The sequence below is a fragment of the Columba livia genome, chromosome 22 (genome assembly GCF_036013475.1).
Source record: "Columba livia isolate bColLiv1 breed racing homer chromosome 22, bColLiv1.pat.W.v2, whole genome shotgun sequence".
Taxonomy (NCBI): domain Eukaryota; kingdom Metazoa; phylum Chordata; class Aves; order Columbiformes; family Columbidae; genus Columba; species Columba livia.
Genome location: NC_088623.1, coordinates 2,884,316 through 2,906,611, shown reverse-complemented (window position 1 = coordinate 2,906,611; position 22,296 = coordinate 2,884,316). Strand labels below are relative to the sequence as shown.

Here is a 22,296-nt window from a genome sequence, read left to right as displayed (position 1 = left end):
ACAGTGAAGGGGGTTTTTAGCTGCTGTGGGAAATGGGGCTCCCCTGTCCCTAAACCAGCTCTGCCCTTCAGCCGCTTTGCAACCACGGGCAGGGCACATCAGCCCCAAGCTTTATTTGCCCGATAGGCTTATTGCAATATTTGTTCAGGGATCCACGCAAGGGACTGTAGGAACATTTTCCTATTTGCGCACAAGTTTCTGAGGTCTTGTGTTTCAACCCCCTGCAAAGCTCAGGTAGGTGGAAACTCCTTTGGCACCAAGTCTGTGTCTGTTACTAGAGCCAGGTGAAAAATGCCCTATTAATAGGAGAGAAAAATGAAAGGTATTGTGGAACTGCATGGAAAACAGCAATGGGTATGACATGGCACGACACAGTCCCTGCCCCATGTACAAAACTATCCTGCATTCAATAAAGATTATTGTCCGATCTTGGCTTTGGAGCCTTCACAATACAACTGCACTATAAGCCTTAGCAACAAAATGAGCACATCCACAAAATAAGTCTATGTCAGCTCTGAAATACAAAAGTTGAAATATTCTTATAAAACATTCAGACACGGGATTGATAGATGGATACAGTCTTTTATTATATTTGTGGTTGGTTTGTTTTTTCTGTACCTTTCCATTTATTCCAGAAAAACTTTCTATAAAAAAATCATTACTCCTTTTGGAATAAATCTTTAAAATAATTTCTTTTAAAATGCATCTTCTGTTTGTACAACACTAGTTAAATATATATTACCGGTATTCTGCAACTGAATCACACCAGAGAACATTCACAGTATGTGGATCCTGGTTGCTTGGATCTCTTTTTCTTGCTGTAGGACAAGCATGAGGATGAAAGAAGGCAATGAAGAACCAGAAAAGGGGTTTCATAGTGTTTGCACCCAGATATCACCAGATAACCAGACAACCAAAAAAACTCTTCAAGAAGCTTGACAAAATGCCCTTCTATTTTTAGTGTCTCATTATGTGTAGGGGAGAGGAAAAAATCCACTTATTTTGTCCTTAGTCTCCAAGACACAATGTAGTTTTGTTATTTAAAGCCTTAACATAGATCTGGTACCGGGCTGGGCCAGGAAAGGCGTGTGTGTATGGAGAGGGTGAAATGGAATAAAGAGCTCTGTGAGCTTTATTGTTGCCCAATAACGTGGATCTTGCTTTACGCATTATTTACTTACATTTCTTTAATTAGCTATCAGCTGGATAGCCGAGAGAACACAGCCTTTCCTGAGGGGCCAGCCAAAACGCCTGTTTTCCACCAGAATTGGTAACAAATGAAGAAAAAATGGAAAGAAAAATGTCTGGAAGACAAAGCAACAGTTTCCTTTAGCCCAAAGTCCCCATGTGTGAGGAGCGCCAGCTGCTCCGGATGCGAGAACCCGCAAAATGAACGAAATGCCGGAGAACCACAGACATTCCCAGCATTATCCTGAGCGCTGCTGGAAATAATCCAACCTGGGAGCTGGCTGGTGCTCCAGAAACTGGGGAAAAGCTGCCTGAGGATGCAGTACCGCAGGGATGATGCCACTGCGCTGCGGATTTCCTCCCTTTGCACGCTCAGGGCTTCTATAAACCGGGGCATGTGAGGGGTTTTGGTTCATACAAACCCAGCCGGAACCTGCCGTCCTCATGGGGACGCTGGCCAGGAGATGGAGAAAAGGGCATTTTTTGGCTTTGGGATCCAACCTGCGGCTCCTTTTCTGTGCTGTGGGATATGGGACGTTGGGGGCTCTGGAGCCGACACGTGCGAGCGCAGCAGCGACGGGAGATTATAATCAAACCTTGCTCGGCGGGACACCTAATATTTACACACGCTATCACCCTCCTGAATAGGAATCCAATATCCGCTGAACAGCAGTAGAACAAAAGGGGTTATCTTGAATTTGGGCTGTTAGTAGAGCACGAGGCTAATAAATAATGGTGTCTCCTTCAGAGGGGATTTGTAGGAGGAAAGGCAAAGGTTATGAAAGAATAAACAGCAGCTAACAGGCCCTTTGTCTTCGCTATCTGATGCAGTCCTGTCTACACGGTCATTGCCAGGTCTTTTCCCCAGTGGTTTCTGTAGGTGACCGTGACCTTCAGCAGGAATCACCTCGCTCAAGGGGGGATATCGGAGACCACAATGACCCGGTCTGTCCCCGTCCTCCCCATGTGAAGGTGGGATCTGCTGCCCCACCGACCTTTACGGTAACACCAGCAAGAAAACTGCACCAAGACAGGTCAAATATCCTCAGTGGGCTCCCCAGGAGTGGGCGGGGGGGGTTCCTGCTCCTCCTGGTCCCATTTGGGCTCCAGCAACCAGGATTCTTCGCCACGGGTACCCAGAGGTGCTGCTGAGATGCTGAGCTTGTCTGTCCTTGAAACGCAAGCCTGCAGCACAGATCCCTGCCGTGCCAAGGAAATTCCTGTGTCAAATCCCCCGGTGAAAGCAAAGTTGACAGCGGGCTTGTTCATTACTTCAGCCAACACCTCACTTTGCGAACCTCCAGAGCGAAAAGCCCCACGCGGCAGCAACCGGCTGTAGGAAACCAGGCAAAACGCTGCCCTGCCGTCAGGGAGAAATGCGTCACTGGTGCCTGATGGCTATTCATGCTCTTCCCTATCAAATGGAAACAATTAATGAACTATTCAGCCTGCTGCATGCTGGCCGGAGAGAGAAGGGAACTGAGCAGGGATGGGCAAACCTCAAACAATGCAGACGTCTGGATGCTTGTCTAGGACAAACCCCAATTAACAGCTTTGGGCTGATGGGGGAAGCTCGGAGGGTGCATCGCATAGAGCACTGGCACAGGGAGGAGTCACCCCCGAAGCTTTGGGGAGCTCCAGGGTCTCCTCATTTATCCTCCCGCTTTGCATTTCCTGGGGATCATAGAAGAAATGCTGCGTGGCAAAGCAGAAAACAGAGCCCTGGCGCCCTGCTCGATGGGGAAACAGCGGCGTGGGAGTTACCGTCCCCTGAGCTGGCAGCGTGAGGGGTTAAGACATCAGCATGTCCTGCCAGTCCCGGTGCCAGTGCCAGTGTCTGCCAAATCCAGAGTCTCGCAGCCACATCCGCAGGCTGCAGGACCGGTGGGCGAGAGGACTAGTCATCTGCAACAGCCAAGAGAAGGATGGGAATATTATACAGGAGAGAGACTTCTTGCAACGCTCACACACTGAAGGCTGCAGGGGAGAGGTGCAGCAGGGCCTCTTTGCTCAGGATGGATTTGGCACGTTCCTGAAGCGTACAGAGGGGAAAATACACCAGAAGTCCTTGGCCAGCACAGCACGCTCAGACCTAAGCACATCCCTCATTCCCACGGCATCGATCCGAGTCAGGGCTGGTAGGATCTGGCGGTGGCTACAAACGCAGAGGCCACGCGATGAGGTTTGAGGGATGATTTTTCTCCTCTCCAGGTCTATTTCTGGTCCCCACAGCTGAGCTGTGGGAGGTTTGGCACCTCTTCCCCGTTCCTCCGGGTAGAAATGCACTGAGGTGGGCGTCTGCAACACTGTGGAATGGATTTGGGCTCTGCCACGGGATGCGGAGGGGGATGTGCTCCTGAGAGCTGGGAACCGTGTCCTCCCTGCGGGACGATGGCAGAGGGTCGTGGGGTGCGGGTCAGCTCCGTCGGTGCCTGGGAAAGGGTGGTCGAAGGGCTCAGAGCAGCAACGGGAGGGTGCATGGAGCCGATGCTCGTTTGGCCCAGTTTCTACACAGCTCTACCAGCTTCTGCACCCCAGGCAGGCTACACCAGCCCTTAATCTCAGCTCAGGACATCCCAGCCGAGCAAATTTGGAAACGCGGTGGTGGTGAGGAGGGGAAGCAATGGGAAGCCTCCTCTTCCCAGCTGCTCCATCCTTGTCAGGATTCAGGTGCCAAAGGTGGGGAGAGGACCAGGTTCTGTTGGCAGAGGAAGGGCAAGGAAGGGAGGGCTGGTGCAGCTTTTGTGCTTCAGGTGCCATCTCTCCAGTGCCAGGCAGGGCCACGCTCCCGACTCGTAACGTGGCTGCAAAGTGTCTCCCCAAGAAATCCGGGGTGTAGAGCGGGTTGTCCAAGCAAAGGTACATTTTCAGAAATGTCCACCTGGGCCAAACGCTACGATCCACAGCCCAGCTTTGGAGATACCACCCTCTGATCACAACACGGTGCCCAGCTCACAGGACACGATTCTGCATTCCAGGGCAGCTCCACACCGGAGCGCCGGTACAGAGGGTGGCAGCTCACATCTGATGAAACATGGAAACGTGAAAACAAGAGGGGAAAAAGGCCACAGGTCCATCAACAGCAGCTGCCAGGGGCCATGGCTGGGGGGACGGGCAGGGAAGAGCCTGCGGCCATGGGCGCTTGGGCATCGTCCTGCTCGAGTCAGTAATTCTGCGGTGGGTCAGGTGGGAGGATCTTGCCGTCTCCTTTCTCAGTGCTTTGATCTCCATGGCGACAAAGGGAATACAAGATCCAAGTTTAAAATATACTCTGCCTCCTGTTCTTCCCTCGGGCTGAGGAAAAGAGAGAGAGAGATGGATCAGAGAGGTCAGCAGGCGAGCGGAGCTTTGCAGAGATGCCAAACCCTGCGGTGCTCTGGGTCAGGAGGTTACAAGCCCAAGGCATTCACGGAAGAGGGAGCTGTGCCCCAGGGCACTAGATGTGACTTGGGTGCCATGGGAGGTGACAAGCAAGGATGCCTTTGGGGTAATTTGTAGACTAAAGCAGGGAAAAAGTAACCAGGTTTGGCTTTTTCCTGTGTGGGACCCACTGGGAGTAACCCCAGTCTGTGGCACCATCTGGGAGAGGTCAGTGTGACTTTCCCCAGTCCTACCTGACTGCTGAAAGGCTGAGCCTCGGTAGCCAGGGTCCTTCTGAAGCTGGATCTCCTTCAGGGAGAAGATGGAGACATCTAGGCAGAGAGGACAGAGAGGGTCAGTCCCGCTGGAGCGATCTGCAAACCAGGAGGGACGGCAGCGCCCGAGGGCAGCACTGCACCTCAGCAGAGCCTTTCTCTCACGCTCCTGCTCCACATTGTCCTACCCACAGAGTCACAGAATGTCAGGGGTTGGAAGGGACCTGGAAAGCTCATCCAGTGCAATCCCCCCATGGAGCAGGAACACCCAGATGAGGTTACACAGGAAGGTGTCCAGGCGGGTTGGAATGTCTGCACAGAAGGAGACTCCACAACTGCCCTGGGCAGCCTGGGCCAGGCTCTGCCACCCTCACCAGGAACAAGTTTCTTCTCATATTTAAGTGGAACCTCCTGTGTTCCAGTTTGTACCCATTGCCCCTTGTCCTATCACTGGTTGTCACCAAGAAGAGCCTGGCTCCATCCTCCTGACACCCTTTATATATCTGTAAACATTAATGAGTGCCCCCTCAGTGTCCTCTTGTCCAGCTCCAGAGCCCCAGCTCCCTCAGCCTTTCCTCACACGGGAGATGCTCCACTCCCTTCAGCATCTTGGTGGCTGCGCTGGACTCTCTTCAGCAGCTCCCTGTTCTTCTTGAACTGCTCCTTATCCTTTCAGCCACCAAGGTCCCATGCCACCCTGCTGCAGGATCTCCTCCCAGTGATCAAAGACAAGAGGCATCTCAAGAGACCTGGCTGCAAAACATTCCCCTGGAGCTGCGCAGCAGCTCTCTTTGCTCCACATCCCCCTGGCCAGAGGACAACGTGCACTTACTGTCGGGCAGGAGATGTACCCTCTCTCCCAGGCTCTTGAAGTACGCATGCCGCAGGGCTGCCTCCGCCGAAATCCGGCCTTTGGCTTCAAACTGCACAAAACCCCACAGAAAGGCAATTACACATGTGCGAGATGGCTCAGAGGCCCCGGAAAAGGTGCATGCACATCTGTGCACGTGTCGGGGTCCCAGCAAGTTCATGTGCCGCGTGTCCAAACCCCGTGCATGCCATGGGGCTGTGCAGGCAATTCCCAGCGCTGTCTGCATGTGCGCAAGGGACAGCACACGCTGGGTGACCACGAGAGTGCACCGGCCATATCACATCTTACATCTCACATCAGGGCTGTGACCCCTCCCTTGTGTCTGTGGGGACACAGGGTGAAGGATGGTTCGCCGTCCTTAAAGAGAGGTGGTTTGGGACAGCATCTACATGGCCACAGCTGTAGGGCCATGGTTTATTCTACAGTCACAGCTCCTGCCCTGCCCAGCTCCAAAATCAGCATGAAGGCAGCCAGAATACCTTAATTTCAGCAAACTCCTTTGCCATTCACCTGCTCTACCACTCACCAGAAGGAGGTTCATCAGCAAGTCAATGCCTTCTGAGTCCAGCCTGAGAGAAGGAGGAAAGAAAAAACGGAGCATTATTGCATGCAGGAGACACTGCAATAGTCAATGCAAGGGACAAGTGGTGGCTGAGACCTCCAGTGCATTCAGAAACTGCCAGCACCACAAGGAGGAAAGTAAACTGGTCCTTCCCAGGCTCCCTTTTAGGACCGGCACAAGCCCACCATGCGTCCCTGCTCAAGGAGGTACCTTGGGGCGTGATTTATTAACGGCTGGGCTCTGTACTGCGTGAAATTGTAAGCCTTAAACTCCTCATTGGATGTTATTCCAGGCCAGGTCTCTTCTGTTGGGGTTCCTGGGAGGGGAAGAGAGGGAAACACATCATGCTCACTTGGTGCAGAGAGAACAGATGCACGTGAGTGCCAGTGTCCAGGGCACGAATTTCCCCGCCTGCACATAGAATCACAGAATCATTTTGGTTGGAAAAGACCCTCGAGATCATTAAGTCCAACCATTCCCCCACCCCTGTCACTGCCCCATGTCCTGAGAACCTCATCTCCGTCTGTCCAACCCTCCAGGGATGGTGACTCCAGCACTGCCCTGGGCAGCCTGTTCCAATGCCCCACAGCCCTTTGGGGAAGAAATTGTTCCTAATATTTTATCTAAACCTCGTCTGGTGCCACAAGGCAAGCTTGGCAGTTGGCTGCAGGCAGTGCCTGCCCACGCCTGCCCACGCCAGGCTTTGCTCCCTGCCCACGCCAGGCTTTGCTCCCTGCCCACGCCAGGCTTTGCGCCCTGCGGGTCCCCAGCCTGGCTCTGTCCCTGCTCCTGCAGGCAGCCACTGCCCTCGCGTGGGGATTTGGGAGACAGCAGAAGACTCGCTCACCCAGCAGCCTGAAGATCAAATGCAGCTCTTCTTTCACCGTGGAGCCGGGGAACATGGGGCGTCCGGTGACCATCTCGTAGTGGATGCACCCGACACCCCTAAAGCAGCAGTAGAAGCTCTGGGATTAGTGGGGGAGAACACCCCACCACCCCTTGGCCAGGACTGAGGTTCCTGGAGAGGGAAAGATGCAGCAGGAGCCATGTCCCTTCTCTGCTACAGGTAACTAGTTGTCCCTGGTTGTGGACAGTGTGCTCCAAAGACCCTGAGGCTCTGGGAGAGCCCACCACCCTCTGGTGAAACCAACACTATGCGCACACATGGTGCTGCCCCAGCAGATGGATGGAAACGCCCGATCCAGCACCCCTGAGACCTTGGGAAGCTCAGAGCTGTGACTCACCACATGTCAATGGGTGTGGAATATTCGGTAGATCCCAGCAGGACGTCGGGGGGCCGGTACCACAGTGTGACCACCTCATTGGAATACGTTTTCGTAGGGACAGACTTGGCTCTGGCTAGTCCTGAGGATGAAAGGGATAGGCATCAAGGAGCTGCACCTCCTCACAAAGCTGCATCTTCCCCAGAGAGGGACCACATACCAAAATCAGCCAGCTTGAGCTCTCCTCTCTCATTGATGAGCAGGTTCTGGGGTTTGAGGTCTCGGTGCAGGATCTTTCTCCCGTGACAGTAAGCCAGCCCACGCAGCAGCTGGAACATGAAGATCTGTGGCAGAGAGAAAGGGGGTTGCATCTAGCACTGGGGCACGGGTACCAAAAATGAGTCTGCTCCAAGGGCTCTCAAACTCATGGCCAGGAAGACTCCTGGAAGCTGCTCTGCAGTGGGACACACTATAGACAAGTGTTCAGACCCACCACCAGCAATCCAGAAAAGGGGATGAACAAAGTCTGCCATGCACAGTAACTTTATTTAGGGTCGTAGCGACTTGAAAAAAGCTGCTGGAGCATCAGAACAGGCTGAAAAAGGTCAAAGAAGAGTGAAAAGGCTGAAGTGGAGAGAGAAGGAACATTCAGCCTCACCCACCCTGCAACACCCTGGACCGTGCTCAGGGGGACCTTCCAAATGTGGGGTCCCAGGCAGTGCGGCATCTCACCTTCACATTGTGCACGCTCATCAGGTTCCCACAGTTATCCAGATATTGCTTGAGGTCATTGTCCTGCAAGGGGAAGCAGCCATCAGCCTCTCCTTACCTCAGACCCCATCACTCACCGTCCCCCCGTTCCCACAGGGAGCCCCCCAAGACCCACCAGGTACTCGAAGACGAGGGTGAGGGAGCGCTCGGTGTGGATGATGTCGTGCAGGGTCACGATGTTGGCGTGTTTCAGGTTCTTCAGCAGTGACACTGCAAGGAGAGGACGTGGCAGGTTGGGGCAGCAGGAGCTGCGCGGCCTCGGAGAATCATTTTGGTTGGAAAAGCCCCCCAGGATCATTGAGCCCAACCGTTCCCCCAACCCTGGCAGTACCCCATGTCCTGAGACCGTCATCTCCGTCTGTTCAACCTTCCAGGGATGGTGACTCCACCACTGCCCTGGGCAGACTGTTCCAATGCCCAACAGCCCTTTCCATGACAAAAGAAATTCCTAATATTCAATGATGGTGGGAATGAAGGTAGAAATATCCACCTGCATCACCCGTCCCAAATGTGCTGTGACCTGGCATTGCCTGTGAGGGCTGTGATGGCGAAAAGCCCCTGCTGTCCTCACCTTCCCGTATGGCCGTACAAGGTGCCCCCTCCTCGTGCTCCAGGCGGATCTCCTTCAGGGCAACGAGGTTTTCGGTCAGTTTGCTGCGTCCCTTGAAGACAGTGGCATAAGTGCCCTGGGGGAGAGAGAAAACACAAGCTGCACAGCCCATTTATCAGAGTGGCACAACACTGATACACTCCGTAACTTTTGAAGGATGGATAATTTACAGCTAAAAGGCCAAGTCTGAAGTCTACAGAAAGACCTGGTCTAAGAATTGCTATATATTGAAATTTGGCCACAGTCTGCCCTTTGCACTTCTAACTTAAACCATTACAGGGGTTTCATAGTCTACTCACCTCTCCCAGTTTATCCAGTTTAACATAAGTTTCCAGCTTCCCGAACCCAATATCCGACTGTAAAAGAGAATGGAAAACATCACTGGGTAGATCAGGAATGGCTTCAGGTCCTGGGGGGAAGGTCAAGGACAGCGGACAGTCGCAACTTTGGGGGCAGATCAATCACAGCAGGTGTTTGCATGCAGCAACCCATTACTGACACCCAGCCCTTTTCTTGAGTGATTTTCTACGTCCTGGTCTTCACTGCGACTCCGTTCGTTTCTCTGAGTTCTGGTCAAATCAAGCATGAAAGGGACATTTTCCCATTTGGAACAGTTAACTCTTTAACGTGTTGCCAAGACCTGCTCTCGTGTACCCAGTCTAAGAAGGGCAATCACTGCAAGGCCAGGGATTTTGGTGTCCCTCCTAGCAGAGCCCTGACACTGCAGTGTTCTGTGGGGACAGAAACACCTCCTTGGTCAGTCCGGATTACCTGTGTGCCAGGGACAGGGATGGTTCCCAACACAACAGCACCCAGAGCCCAGGCCAAACTGGCGCTACTGAAGCTTAAATACTAAACAAGGGTCATTCGCCCACAAAATAATGTTTGCATTGGTGCAGTCCCAGAGCAGCAACTCTGACTCCAGCCCAGGTCAAGGATCCCCCAAACCTTGCAGTAGCAGATGGAGCTGGATGGACAGCTGTCAATCAGCAGGCACGTACAATCATAGGATCATTTCAGCTGGAAGAGACCCTCAGGATCATTGAGTCCAACCATAACCCAACTCTAGCACTAACCCATGTCCCTGAGAACCTTGTCTAAACACCTTTTAAACCCTTCCAGGGATGGTGACTCCAGCACTGCCCTGGGCAGCCTGTTCCAATGCCCAACACACCTTTCCAGGAAGAATTTTTTCCCAATATCCAATCTAAACCTCCCTTGGCACATGGGCTGTGTGGAGGGAAAGCTGGTTTTTTTGCTCACACAGGCTGGATTTGGACCGGCAAATCCCAGGAGAACATAGCACGTTTTTACTCCATCTTGGCTTCCCCAAACCCTCTGCATCCCCTGCGAACAGATGTGTCCTGAGCAGGGAAATGAAGTGGCTGCTGCAATCGGAGGTGCTGTACAACCCCCCGGAGCCATCCTGCCAGTTTTGCATGTCTTATTCATGGCGGAAACCATGAATATTAACAGTGCATTGCTCTGGCTGTGTCTATTTTACTGATTAGACAGAACAGGCAGGTAAATGCGCGCTCTCCCTTTCTCCTCCCTTCCCTGAATGCCAGATCTGAAGACGCCTGCTGAGACCCCACTGCCGTGTCTGTACAGCTCTGAGCGCTCCCGGGCAGCAGGACACACGCTTGCACATTTGTAATCAGGGCACCGGCTTCTTCCTCCCACATATGCTGATGCTCTGCAGGAAAGTAACTGAAATGCCAACACTGATGCAAAAGCTAATTCATTATTTATCAGCATTTGCATTTCAACTAGCAGAGGCCCCAGCACTTGCTAAACCACAGGAGGTTTTCCACCTCCTCCCCTTTGGGAGGAGCCAGGTGGAAAGGAAAGGCAGGCATGTGCAGAGGTGAGTGAAGGAACGTGCAGGGCTGGGGATTTGCAGGGCAGGATGTGGATCTGCATGTGTAGGAGTGACACGGGGACAATATGCACATGTGTGTGTGTGCAGAAAGGGATTTGCATTGGCAGGGATGTGTGTGCGTCTCTCAATGACACACAGGAGGTACAAGGGAGCTGGCACAGCAGGGCAGGACTGCATGGGTGGGTGACAATCACCAAATCACAGAATCCCAGAATGTCAGAGCCTGGAAGGGACCTGGAAAGCTCATCCAGTGCAATCCCCCCATGGAGCAGGAACACCCAGATGAGGTTACACAGGAAGGTGTCCAGGCGGGTTGGAATGTCTGCACAGAAGGAGACTCCACAACCCCCCTGGGCAGCCTGGGCCAGGCTCTGCCACCCTCACCGGGAACAAGTTTCTTCTCATATTTAAGTGGAACCTCCTGTGTTCCAGTTTGTACCCATTGCCCCTTGTCCTATCACTGGTTGTCACCAAGAAGAGCCTGGCTCCATCCTCCTGACACCCTTTATATATCTGTAAACATTAATGAGTCACCCCTCAGCGTCCTCTTGTCCAGCTCCAGAGCCCCAGCTCCCTCAGCCTTTCCTCACACGGGAGATGCTCCACTCCCTTCAGCATCTTGGTGGCTGCGCTGGACTCTCTGCAGCAGTTCCCTGTCCTGCTGGAACTGAGGGGCCACAGCTGGACACAATATTCCAGGTGTGGTCTCCCCAGGGCAGAGCAGAGGGGCAGGAGAACCTCTCTGACCTACTGACCACCCCCTTCTCACCCACCCCAGGTACCATTGGCTTCCTGGCCACAAGGGCCCAGTGCTGGCTCATGGTCACCCTGCTGTCCCCAGGACCCCCAGGTCCCTTTCCCCTACGCTGCTCTCCAACAGGTCTTTCCCAGCTTATACTGGAACCTGCTGACTTCGACCTGTGTGTGTGAAGCAAGACGCTGCAGCTGGCACCACTCGCTCTGCACGACCAGACTTACGAGGGAAGCCCGTCGGGACATCCTGCTGAGGGGCTTGGGGAACTCCGGGCTCTCCATCTGCAGCTTCTGCAAGAACTCGGGGGGCAGGCGGATGTCCATGGGCAGGGAGAGCCGCTTGCTGACATCCTGCGGAGAGGGTGACGAATGCATCTGATGAAAGGAGGTCTGTGCAGAGACATTTAAGGGGAAGTGCTCTCTAACCAGAGCCAGCGTTAACACCGAAGCAATGGGTGCAGCGACTATGGGATCCTTAGTCAAAGGAAAAAGGAAGGTGTGCGTGCATGCGTGTGCACGGGGATGTGCACCGGGCTTTGTCAGGTACCACGAATGCTCCCAAGAGGACAGGAGGGCTCATGGCCGAGACTGCCAGGCCCCCATAAATCAACCAGCGGCTCTTCCAGCCAGCAGGCAGGTGACAACGCCAACTCACCGTGTCCCCTCTGCCCGCCCCAGCCCGCCGCAGGTACTCGCCTCCATGGAGAAGCGGCGCTGGTTGTTGTTGCGGTAGCGCACAGCCATCGGGGACTGTCCCTCCGCCTCGGAGGGGGACACGGGGCTGCCGTCTGCTTGGAAGTCCCTGCCCAGGTGGCCCAGCTGCAGGTGCCCTTGAGCCAGGTCTGAGGACAAAGAGAAAGGAGAAGGAGCTGCTGGAGTGGGCAGCAGAAGTGTCAAGGCCCAAGGCTTTGGAGAAAGGAGAATGAGAGCAAGACAGGGAGGTCCAGAGGTGCTCTGGGGCCATAGGAAAGTCTTCTTCCTCCTCTTCATCCAGGAGGCAAAGAAAATACCTGCTTTTTGCTCCAGACTTTGCACGGGGTTTTGCACAGGTGAGTATTCATCTTAACTTCCCAGCCTTATCTTCAACTAACGTCACACTAAACAAAACACAATTTGTACTTTAGGAACACTGAGGTGCCTGAGCGTGGCTCTGGATCCCTCCATGTGAGGTGTGTGCAACAACAAAACAGAAAGAAAACCCTGCTTCTGGGGAACTTAGAAGCACACGTACCTAATCTGCTGCAGGAATCGCCAAAACCAACAGACACCAGGGTATTTTTCTCTAAGGATGTGACCGTTTCTCAGCAGATGTTTGGGATTAAAGGCTGTGGAGTCACGTATTGCAAAACAAAACACTCCAGGCTTTCCTGCCCCAGCCTGTTGCATTCAGCCAGACACACAGACCTGAGAAGCACAAAAGCTCTCTTGAAAACCAAAGCAGCTCAGAAAAATAATTCTTCTCTCGGGACCCTGGGTGTGAAGCCTCAGTGAGCCCAAGCAAACCTGAAAGGAGCAAGAAATCAGAACAAAATAAGCCATTGAGCTCCCTCTGGTCTCCAGTTTGAGGCTTGCACTTAGATCTCCTCACCCCGTAATTAACAGCTGGTTGCTGGGGATACTCTGGCACACAGACTCAGACACAGCAAAATGCTCCCGAGTGCAAGGCAGGTCACCCAGAGCCCAGCGAAGGGGACCCCCTAGGTTCACAAAGATGCTGCTCCCCAGGGGCTGTTCAGAAGGTGGCAGTGCTAACTGGGTGTGCTGGGATGGAGGAGGCAGCACTAACTGGCTGTGCTGGGATGCAGGAGGCAGTGCTAACTGGCTGTGCTGGGATGCAGGAGGCAGTGCTAACTGGGTGTGCTGGGATGCAGGAGGCAGTGCTAACTGGGTGTGCTGGGATGCAGGAGGCAGTGCTAACTGGGTGTACTGGGATGCAGGAGGCAGTGCTAACTGGGTGTGCTGGGATGCAGGAGGCGGCACTAACTGGCTGTACTGGGATGCAGGAGGCGGCACTAACTGGCTGTGCTGGGATGCAGGAGGCAGTGCTAACTGGGTGTGCTGGGATGCAGGAGGCAGCGCTAACTGGGTGTACTGGGATGCAGGAGGCAGCGCTAACTGGGTGTGCTGGGATGCAGGAGGCAGCGCTAACTGGGTGTACTGGGATGCAGGAGGCAGTGCTAACTGGGTGTGCTGGGATGCAGGAGGCGGCACTAACTGGCTGTACTGGGATGCAGGAGGCGGCACTAACTGGCTGTGCTGGGATGCAGGAGGCAGTGCTAACTGGGTGTGCTGGGATGCAGGAGGCAGTGCTAACTGGCTGTGCTGGGATGTAGCAGCACCACCTTCTCAAGGGAGGGATGCATCTCCCTCTGAAAAGGCACATGGCCAAGCAGGGGACAACCATTCTATCTCCTTCCCAGTGGCCGCACCGCTCTCTTTCCTCTCGTCTAAACTTTGCAGCCACCCCCCAAGTCAGGCAGACCTCCAGGTCCTGCCACAAAGCGCCGGTGTCCTCCGGTGCTGCAGTTATGTCCCCAGAGCCAGGAGAAACGTCGCGGCAGGGAAAACCCCCGGGGAGGACCTGAGATGCTCCAAACTGAGCCACCCAAGTCCTCAAGCTCTTTCCACAAGCTGCACAGAGACAATTCCCAGCACAGATTTCAGCACAGCCAGCGATGATCTCATTGCTGCCAGGGGGGAGCAGGGCTGGGACCTGGCTGCATGGTGCTCATCTGATGGATGAGAAGTGATGGGCAAGTGACCTGGGAAAAGATGCGTTTTTGTGCTGTGGTCGCAAGGGGAGTGGGGGACCCGCAGTCTTAGGGGTGTCCTCCATCCAAGGGAGGGGCTCAGCCCATGACACTGGGCGCGGGGGCACCTGAAACAGTGCCAGGAGTTTTTGGGCAGATAGGCGAGAAAAAGGCACAGCACAGTCACCTTTTTTCCCAGGACCGCTGCAGGACTCTGGTCCCTGTCCCTTTCTGTGCAGGAACAGTTAGGAAACTCACCCTGAATGAACCACAGGTATGAAATTCGTGTGGAGCAATTAAACTGCATCACATCTTTTTTAACTTGTTCACTTCCTAAGCAAATGATCTGGAGGGAACAAAAAAAATAAAGGCCATTTTAAATCTGACTGAATGGAGTTTAACTAATCCACTTTAAATGATTGTTTGGGTGAATTTGTACTGGTTCCCATAGGTAAATGAGCCCAAAGACTTGGGAAAAGATGCAAGGTGCAAACCTGCAGCGCTCTCTCTCTGAAGCACCAGCACACCAACCTCTCCTCATCTCCAGGGGCATCAGATGTAAAGCCAGAGGTAAGATGATAACCTGGACCCTCCAGCACACACAAAGGGGGTGGGATCGGCGAAAGGTGAACTGCCAAAGGATGGGAAAAGCATGTGAAAATAGAGAAGACTTGCAGAGATGAGGGGAAAGGGGTTTTAGCTGCCGTGGGGCCAGCACGGACCATCCTGCATCACCGCGAGGTGCCCACAGCACCCGGGGACACCCGGTCCTGCAGGTTGCCCCTGGGCTTGGGGAACCTTCTGGGTGCTCACAGGAGGAGATGTGAAGCTGTGGGTGTGCAAACCTGTTTGCTTCTGCTCAGCGTTTCATGTGGATTACGGTGAGCCCTGACACTCCGCAAATAATGAGGCTGCATGGGATATCAAAGCAAATTAAGGCGAGACCGCAGACGCGGCGGCTGCCTTTGACGAGCCTCCCGCCTTTTTTTGATAAATATATTTAAACGCTGCCTCTGCCAAAACAAGCTTTGATCTCCCAAGGAAAGGGGCCAGAACCTTTCCCTGCTTGCCCGACTTATAACTTTTAATTACTTCGCTAAGTGTGAACTCTCCTCTCCAAGCTCTGTTACACTCACGCGGAAGGGCTGCACTCAGACCTTGGATTATTCATCCTCCTTCCTCCTTCCTCCTCATCGCTTCTTCATGGCCTTGCACTCCAGATGTGTCTCTGCTTTACACCATTGCAAACTGGGAATTACGTGGCTTCACAACCCGAATATGGACAATATTTATCCTTGGAGGACAGACCGGGCAAGGTTTCTTGGGGCAAAGCCTTGGCATAGACAGGAGCTATTGCTGGATGCCACCAGCTCTTCTCAAAGCAAACAGGAGCCACCAAGACCTGACAGCTCTGAAAATCTGGAATATGGAGAGGAATGTGTGACTGGGGAAAGTCATGAAGAAAGGAGAGAGACCATGGAGAAGATTCTGCTTCATCAGCCCCAGGCACAGGCCTCTCTGCATTGTCACACTCCATCAAGGTGACATTGCTCACGACAGGATGTGTCTGGGCTGGAAAGCTGTTTGCTTTTCCACTTGCCAGCTCTGCTTCTCTCCAGCCTCATTTTATCAGCCTCTGCGAGTGAAGTCATGAGAATTACGGGATGGAGAGGACGGAGCTGGGGATTTCCCACCAAACCAGGTTTCCAACCCTGAGAAGGCCTCAACTCGTCCCACTGCCAGACTTGGAGCAGCTCTGCATGTGCTTTTGGAGCATCTCATGAACAGGTTGTCTGGGCTCCGCATCCCCCTCCTCCCCCAGGACAGGCAGGGGCACTCGCAGCCGCCAAAGCGCAGGATTTTCAGGCTGCCCCGACCTGTGAACGCTGATAACCTGTGATTTTTGATGCTGGAGGAAAAACAACAACTGCGAGCAGTTCCCTGAGGAGCTGTGCGAGGTGATGGCAGACAAAAGTGATGTGCTGATCTCTGCTGTGATTAGCACTCCTGTGCGGAGTGGGGGATCAGGTGCCTGAGCTGTCACGGGTCATCTGCTTACTGGGAGAGAAAAGATCCCTGGAGAGACCCTTGGAAAGATCCCTACAGGCACAGACAGCCCAGGGGCACGTTCAGAGATCCTGAGCAAGGAAGGTATGACCTGAAGCGAAGCTTTTCCCTGATTCGTGGCAAAGAGAAGCAGCACAAGAGCAGGTGCCACGGCTCCAGCCTCAGCTCTGCTACCAGTTTTCTGCACGATGGTAGCAAAGACGTTTTGCCTCTTTGCACCTCGATTTCTCCATCTGGAAAAGGGAGCAGTTCAGTGCTTCAGAGAGAACCGCTGCTTCCCCAAAGTCAGAGCCCTCTCAGACCAGCTCCAAACCTCGCCACCAAACCTTGCCAAAGAGCACTGTGCACTTAAAACCATCTTTGCATGCCCTCCAGCACCACTAAAACGATCCCGTCCCCCATCTGCAGTGTCCCACTCGCACACGGTGCCTGAATGAATCCTCACCCCGCAGTGCTGGGGCTCGGATCCCCCCGGTACCGACTCCTCCAGCTTCCCCTGCTGAGCCCCCGCAAAGAGGTCCCAAAGAGCCAGGAGGGGCTTAGGAAACAAGAGATGCCTCAGACAAATGTGGCTGTCAGGGCTCTTCATAAACAACCGCCGCAGCCTGCGGGAGATGGAGATTAAGGGCACCGTGGAGGTGACTTCTCAGAGTTGTTTACAATCCCCAAGGGAAACTTCACCAAGAGATCTCGGGCAGGAGGGTGCAGGCTCGGGGTGGTGTGTTTTTGCTCTTATTCTTTCCCGGCTCTCAGAAGTGAGATCAAAATCCGAGATGGGGGGATAGGCAGATTCTGCATGCATGGCTTTGCCATTCAAGGGCAAAGGAAGAACCGCGACCGAAGCTTCGTTAAAGCAGAAGAACAGGGAAATCGCCTCTCCGACAAAGCCTCGGTGTGCACGGCAGAGATAACGAGCTCGGGCTCAGCCACCCCAGAGCAGGGGTCCCCCAAGGAAAACAACAGCAGGAGCAGCTGGCAGCGCTCAGGACTTCCGTAGCCTCGCACCATTTTATCCCCACGGCTTCTGCCCATCTAATTAAGGGCTCAAGTCTAATTATAGCCCTCGCTGCTTGGTAGGGTGCAATGGGAGGTGTGTGTGGAGGGGAGCTGGGAAGGATGCTGTTCAGGGCAGCCTGGGTGTGTGGGGGGATAAAGAAGAGCATCAGGAGGTGCAGGAGTGAGGAAAGCCAGCTCTAAATTAGGTTACTGCATCTCTTCTTTCAAGCAGGTTCGCTGGCACAGAGATAGTCCATCGCTGCTGGGGCAGACGCGAGTGCCAGGCAATTACATCACAGCCTCAGCCCCCGCTTGCAGCAAAAGTTTCCAGCAATTGTGGCTGCAGGGTGAGGGGAAAAAAGAGCCTGAACGTGACCTGATGGGAGCCTAGTGCACCGACACATGAATGGGCCAGCCTGTGGCAAAGCCAGTTGTTTTGGCAGGAGGCATGATGTGATCGCCAGGAGCGGCTCAGCCTTGCAACCCACAGCAGCGAATTCACCTCTGGAAGAGTCAAGTCTGACTTTATCAGGTTTCCAAACGCCAGCGGCTCTGCCTGCTTGTCCGTGCACGGCCGCCTCGGCGGGATCCGCGCGGGTTGACGCCCCGAGCGTCGCCTCTCCCTCGATATACCCATAGCTGGAGACAGCAGAGCCTGCCCCAGCCTGCAGTGAGCTGCTCTGCTCACACAAGGGATGTGCCCTGTTCAGCTCATGAAACTGTTAACTCTGAGTCTCCCTGGGACCTCAAAAACTGCAGCCCAGGAGAAGGCTGTGGGTCTGGGAGCAAAGGATGGGTCAGCGAAGTCCAAATGCTGCTCTGGACAGAGCGAGAAGCCCCTTGGGCTTGAGGAAAACATCAGTCTAGAGCTCAAACAGGCTCGAACACCACTGTCACCTTTGGGCAGGCAGAAGACTCACACTTCCACACTCTACCTTAACCACAGATGTGTCATTCCTCTCCGTTTGGTGCAAATAGCTTTCCCTCCCTCCTCTAAGGCTTTCCCTGTGCAAATCTAAATCTCTCTTCAGATCAGATTTAATGACATGGTGTCATTAACCCTGCTGGAAAGATGGGGAAAGCAACACAGATGAAGACATTCCCTCAGCGAAAGGTTGGGGGGCTGCATGGAGATGTTTGCTGCCCCCAGATGCTCCTGAGCAGCCCCAGCACCACGGCAGGGACCCGGGTGGGGGGCTCCTTACCTTCATTCCTCCGGTTGTTGAGCTGGTTGAACTGCTCCGTGAACTCCGTCAGCGACTCCTCGATGGTCTCCGTCCGCGGAACCGAGAGCGAAAACCTCCGCTTGAAGTTTTTCATCTTGTTCATTGTCGCTTGTGCTGCGAGGGACGGCAGAGCCCTGCGGGCAAGGGGACAGAGGGGTTAAGAGGGCTGGACGGTGCATGGCACAGCCCCCAGGAACACAGACCCTGCTTTTTGGGGCTGGCAGCACCCCAACCCAAATTGTCCCTGCTGTGGATCTGCAGGGATCCCCAGGGACATCCCCTTGTCCAAGGCACCGCTGCTGTGTCACAGCAAAGAAGGAGACACGTGGTCACCAGGGGAATCAGGTTCCTCATGAATTTCAGAGCTGAGTGTGGTCAAGAGATGCAAGGGGGCTTTTGCTGAGCTAATTATCCAAGATGAGCCCAGAGAAGAGCTGTGCACACTAAATCACGAGTACTAACACCTCGCAGCATCCTTGGAAACCCCAGGAATGCCCGAAACAGAGAAATGCAGGGTAGAAATAAAAGGAAAGTAAGAAAGAGCAAATAGTGATGGAAAAGATTCAATGCCACGCTCATCCCTGTGCAAGGAGGTACCTCTCCCCTGGCAGTTTGGTCTCTGCTTTGCCCTTGTAAGAAAGACTTTCTGAGCCAGCAGCAAAATGCTGAGCGGAGCCAGGACCAGCCGGGGGGTCCTGGAGATATGCAGGGAGGTGCTTGGAGCTCCCAGTTTGCTCACAAGCTCTTGGATGACTCACTCTGTACAGGCATTAGAATCACCTTAGCCAGGGATCTGATTAAAGCAATAAACCCCTTAAACGAAGAAAACCCTCCCGGTGCACACGGGAAGCGTGCTGAGTGTCCTTGCTCCATACACCCACAGACATGGGCGTCTCAACCCCAACCAGCCTCAGCTCTGCCCCTTCCAGTCCCAGTCCCGGCAGGTTTGGGTCTGTCCTTCTCCTGTTCTCAACCCAATGAGCTGCTCCTCCTCCAGCCTTTATCATCTCAACCCTTCTAACCTGCCTGGTGGGGGATTTTCCATTAACAGCACTGGACTCCTCCTAGCCCAAGGAGGTATCTTAAAGGGAAAATCATCTGTTGGTACCAAACAGGTATCAAAAGCTACACACACGCACATCCCACCACTCCTCACAGACCCCTGGAGCAGGTTGACCCCCCTGCTCCTGGGTGTCCCCCCTGCACCCCTTTCCCTGGTTCTCCCCATTCTTCCCAGGCCCCGGGGTTTATCAGCACAACCCGGGGTGATCACATTCCAGCCCGATGCCATCAGTCCCAGCATCCGGGAGCTCATGCATTGTGCTGCCAGGGCAACAGGAACACTTGGGTTGACATGCCTGCATCTGAAAGCTTAAAAGATTATCCCTCAGCAACCTAAACACTCCGTTTGTGTGTCTGCCAAACTCTGCTGCCAGGTACGGCCCCTGCTGGGGGTGCAATCCCCTGAAAATCCCCAGCATTCACCGCAATCCTGGGGACTCACCCCCCACAACCATCCCCATTCCTCTCCCACCTTTAACACTGCAAAAATGTAAAGCTGAAGGTTCGCCAGTAATGCTCGTGTACCTGAAACCAAGGCTGGGGGTGGGAAAGGAGGCTGCTTTGAGTTGCAAAGTGAGGCAGGAGGATGCTAGACACATCCACTTCAGCCTGCAGACACTTCAATGTTTTCTCAGCACTACAGAATGATGCTTTGACAACAAGGATGCTGGCACTAGTGAGTGCTGCGTTCCCCAAGTCTCCATGCTGGTGCTTTCCTCCTGGCCAAGAATAAAGTCTCCGAGCAGTGCTGTTCCTTCCGAATGGAAGGCAAAGCTCAACACTTGCTTTGGAGACCATTTTCCCAGCCCAAAGCTCTGAGCTGCCTCCTTGCAAGCTAAGCAAGTTTTAACCCAGGCACTGCTGGTGCGTGGAAATACAGCTCGTGTTGCAGGCACCCAAGGAGCTAAACAGACCTGGAGGGCTTTGCTCCAGCTGTGCATGCTGACGCTGCTCAAATAGCACCAGCAAAAGCTCCTCTGCAAGGCTCTGTTCTATTCCCAAACAGAAAACAGGAGCTCAGGGGAATCCTGTGATGCTCCCAGCAGGTACATCACAGGCTCAAACAAAAGACAACCTTCCCACATTAATGTTCAGATAAGCCCCAGTGATTACTCTTCCAAATGAGAGCATAAGCAAGTTTCCAGCCATCTCTGGCGAAGGTCACACTAATGAACCGCGCTCCGGCAGCATCCTGAGCAACGCTTGCGTGTGTCCATACACCAGCAAGTGCAAGGACATGCAGCAGCAAGTGCTGCAATTCCCTGACCTCAAATCCACCTGAAGGTACCAGGGACTGGTAATAAAGAGCTGCGATCGCCCCTTGCCAGTCCCCCAAGATGCTGAAATCCCAGTTCGAAGAGAAAGGCTCTGCTCTTCAAGAAAGATTGAGCAATGCTGTGCATCCCTAACAGTGCAAAGAGAAGCGGATCCAAATTCTGGATAACACACTGGCAGGACTAAGGAGGGCAGAAGCTAACTCTGAGCATCATCCACTACCCTGCTCTTTTGGAAAGGGCACCCTGCCTGGGACTGGGAGGGACTGGGAAGGACTGGGAAGGACTGGGAGGGACTGGCGGTGCACCCGCCATGCCCAAAGGACAGTGTCACCCTGCTGCGCTGGGGACAAAGTCCCACCCTGGCAAGGAGTGGCAGGGGACGGTCAGGAGAGCAACCACACCAAAGGACCAGGAGGTCCCTGAGTGGCTGAGCAATTCCAGCTCTGACAACCCCCCCAACAATACATCACCTCCAGAACAGCCCTGGACTTCGGGACCAGGAAACATGCAGGGAATATAAAACATGCAGGGAATATAAAATATACTCCATCTGTGGATGAAGGAGGAAGCAAATGAGGGGAAAAGGGCCTTTCCACCTCCCTCCCTGTTCTCTTGCTCTCCTTGAAACGCTGCAAGTGATTTAGAAGGCAAACACCTTCGCACTGACCAAAATTTGTGCTCCACAAATCGCAGTTCGAATCTTTCCACCGCCTGCTAAATATAAACCTCCCCACAGAGGAAGCGAGATGGGGGTAAAAATAGCACCGACACCACCAGATACCTCTCCTACCACACACAATCCTGCCTCCTGCTCATTATCTTTACGGCTCCGTGCAATTGTGGCTGTTTTTTCCGGCTAGACCTGGACCTACTTGGCATCTGGTGACAGGGTTCACGTTAAAGCGTTTGTCAGCTGGAATTTATGGCGCTGTTCTTGTCCTCAGCCCCAGAGAGGAATTCATCCTGTCCCCTGAGTGGTCATTTGGATCCAGCTGCCCTAAAATTGGGATTTAATCCCCTCCTGCAAGCTCAGCATCCTGCACCCTGCATTGCGTGGGGCAGGTAACATGGGGTGTCCCTTGGGTCCCCATCCCCTGGGCAGCACCCTGGGGGGCAAGAGGCTTCGTGCATCCTCCCCTTGCATTTCTTTTGGGAGAAAACATCCTCTTTTTCCAGCTAAATGGAGCAGCCCTCTCCCACAGCATGCATTTCAAAGGCAGAATTGCTAGCGACTGCCTCTCGTTTCCCAGCCTGATTTCACAGGAGCGCACTAAGGCAAGCGGAGGAATTTATTGCCTTGCCGAGAGAAAGTGCCACTTGCTAAGCAAAGCAATGACATCACTTGTTTTACAGCTCCAAGGGAATTACAGCAACCCCTGAACTGCAGTTATCTCCGGGGTGGAAGAAGCTGGGTGACAAACAA

The 22,296-nt window shown here is 53.7% G+C and overlaps 1 protein-coding gene across 2 annotated transcripts in view; it reads right to left on the bottom strand.

Moving 5' to 3' along the window:
• Positions 1–562: 562 nt before the first annotated feature.
• The window catches only part of CDK18 (cyclin dependent kinase 18), a 38,630-nt gene continuing 16,896 nt past the window's right edge, over positions 563–22,296 (bottom strand). The window contains exons 2-16 of one of the 2 annotated variants that reach the window (XM_065038624.1): positions 18,514–18,668; positions 12,192–12,337; positions 11,721–11,846; positions 9,160–9,216; positions 8,822–8,936; positions 8,366–8,460; positions 8,212–8,274; positions 7,700–7,823; positions 7,501–7,621; positions 7,104–7,201; positions 6,467–6,572; positions 6,221–6,263; positions 5,656–5,746; positions 4,803–4,880; positions 563–4,482 (exon numbers count right to left, since the gene is read on the bottom strand). In XM_065038624.1, the coding sequence (XP_064894696.1) occupies positions 4,448–4,482; positions 4,803–4,880; positions 5,656–5,746; positions 6,221–6,263; positions 6,467–6,572; positions 7,104–7,201; positions 7,501–7,621; positions 7,700–7,823; positions 8,212–8,274; positions 8,366–8,460; positions 8,822–8,936; positions 9,160–9,216; positions 11,721–11,846; positions 12,192–12,337; positions 18,514–18,637 (1,422 nt within the window). In that variant the 5' untranslated portion in view covers positions 18,638–18,668 and the 3' untranslated portion in view covers positions 563–4,447. Of the gene's footprint in view, positions 4,483–4,802; positions 4,881–5,655; positions 5,747–6,220; positions 6,264–6,466; positions 6,573–7,103; positions 7,202–7,500; positions 7,622–7,699; positions 7,824–8,211; positions 8,275–8,365; positions 8,461–8,821; positions 8,937–9,159; positions 9,217–11,720; positions 11,886–12,191; positions 12,338–18,513; positions 18,669–22,296 lie in introns of both variants that reach the window. The other variant, XM_065038623.1, reaches the window with a different exon arrangement.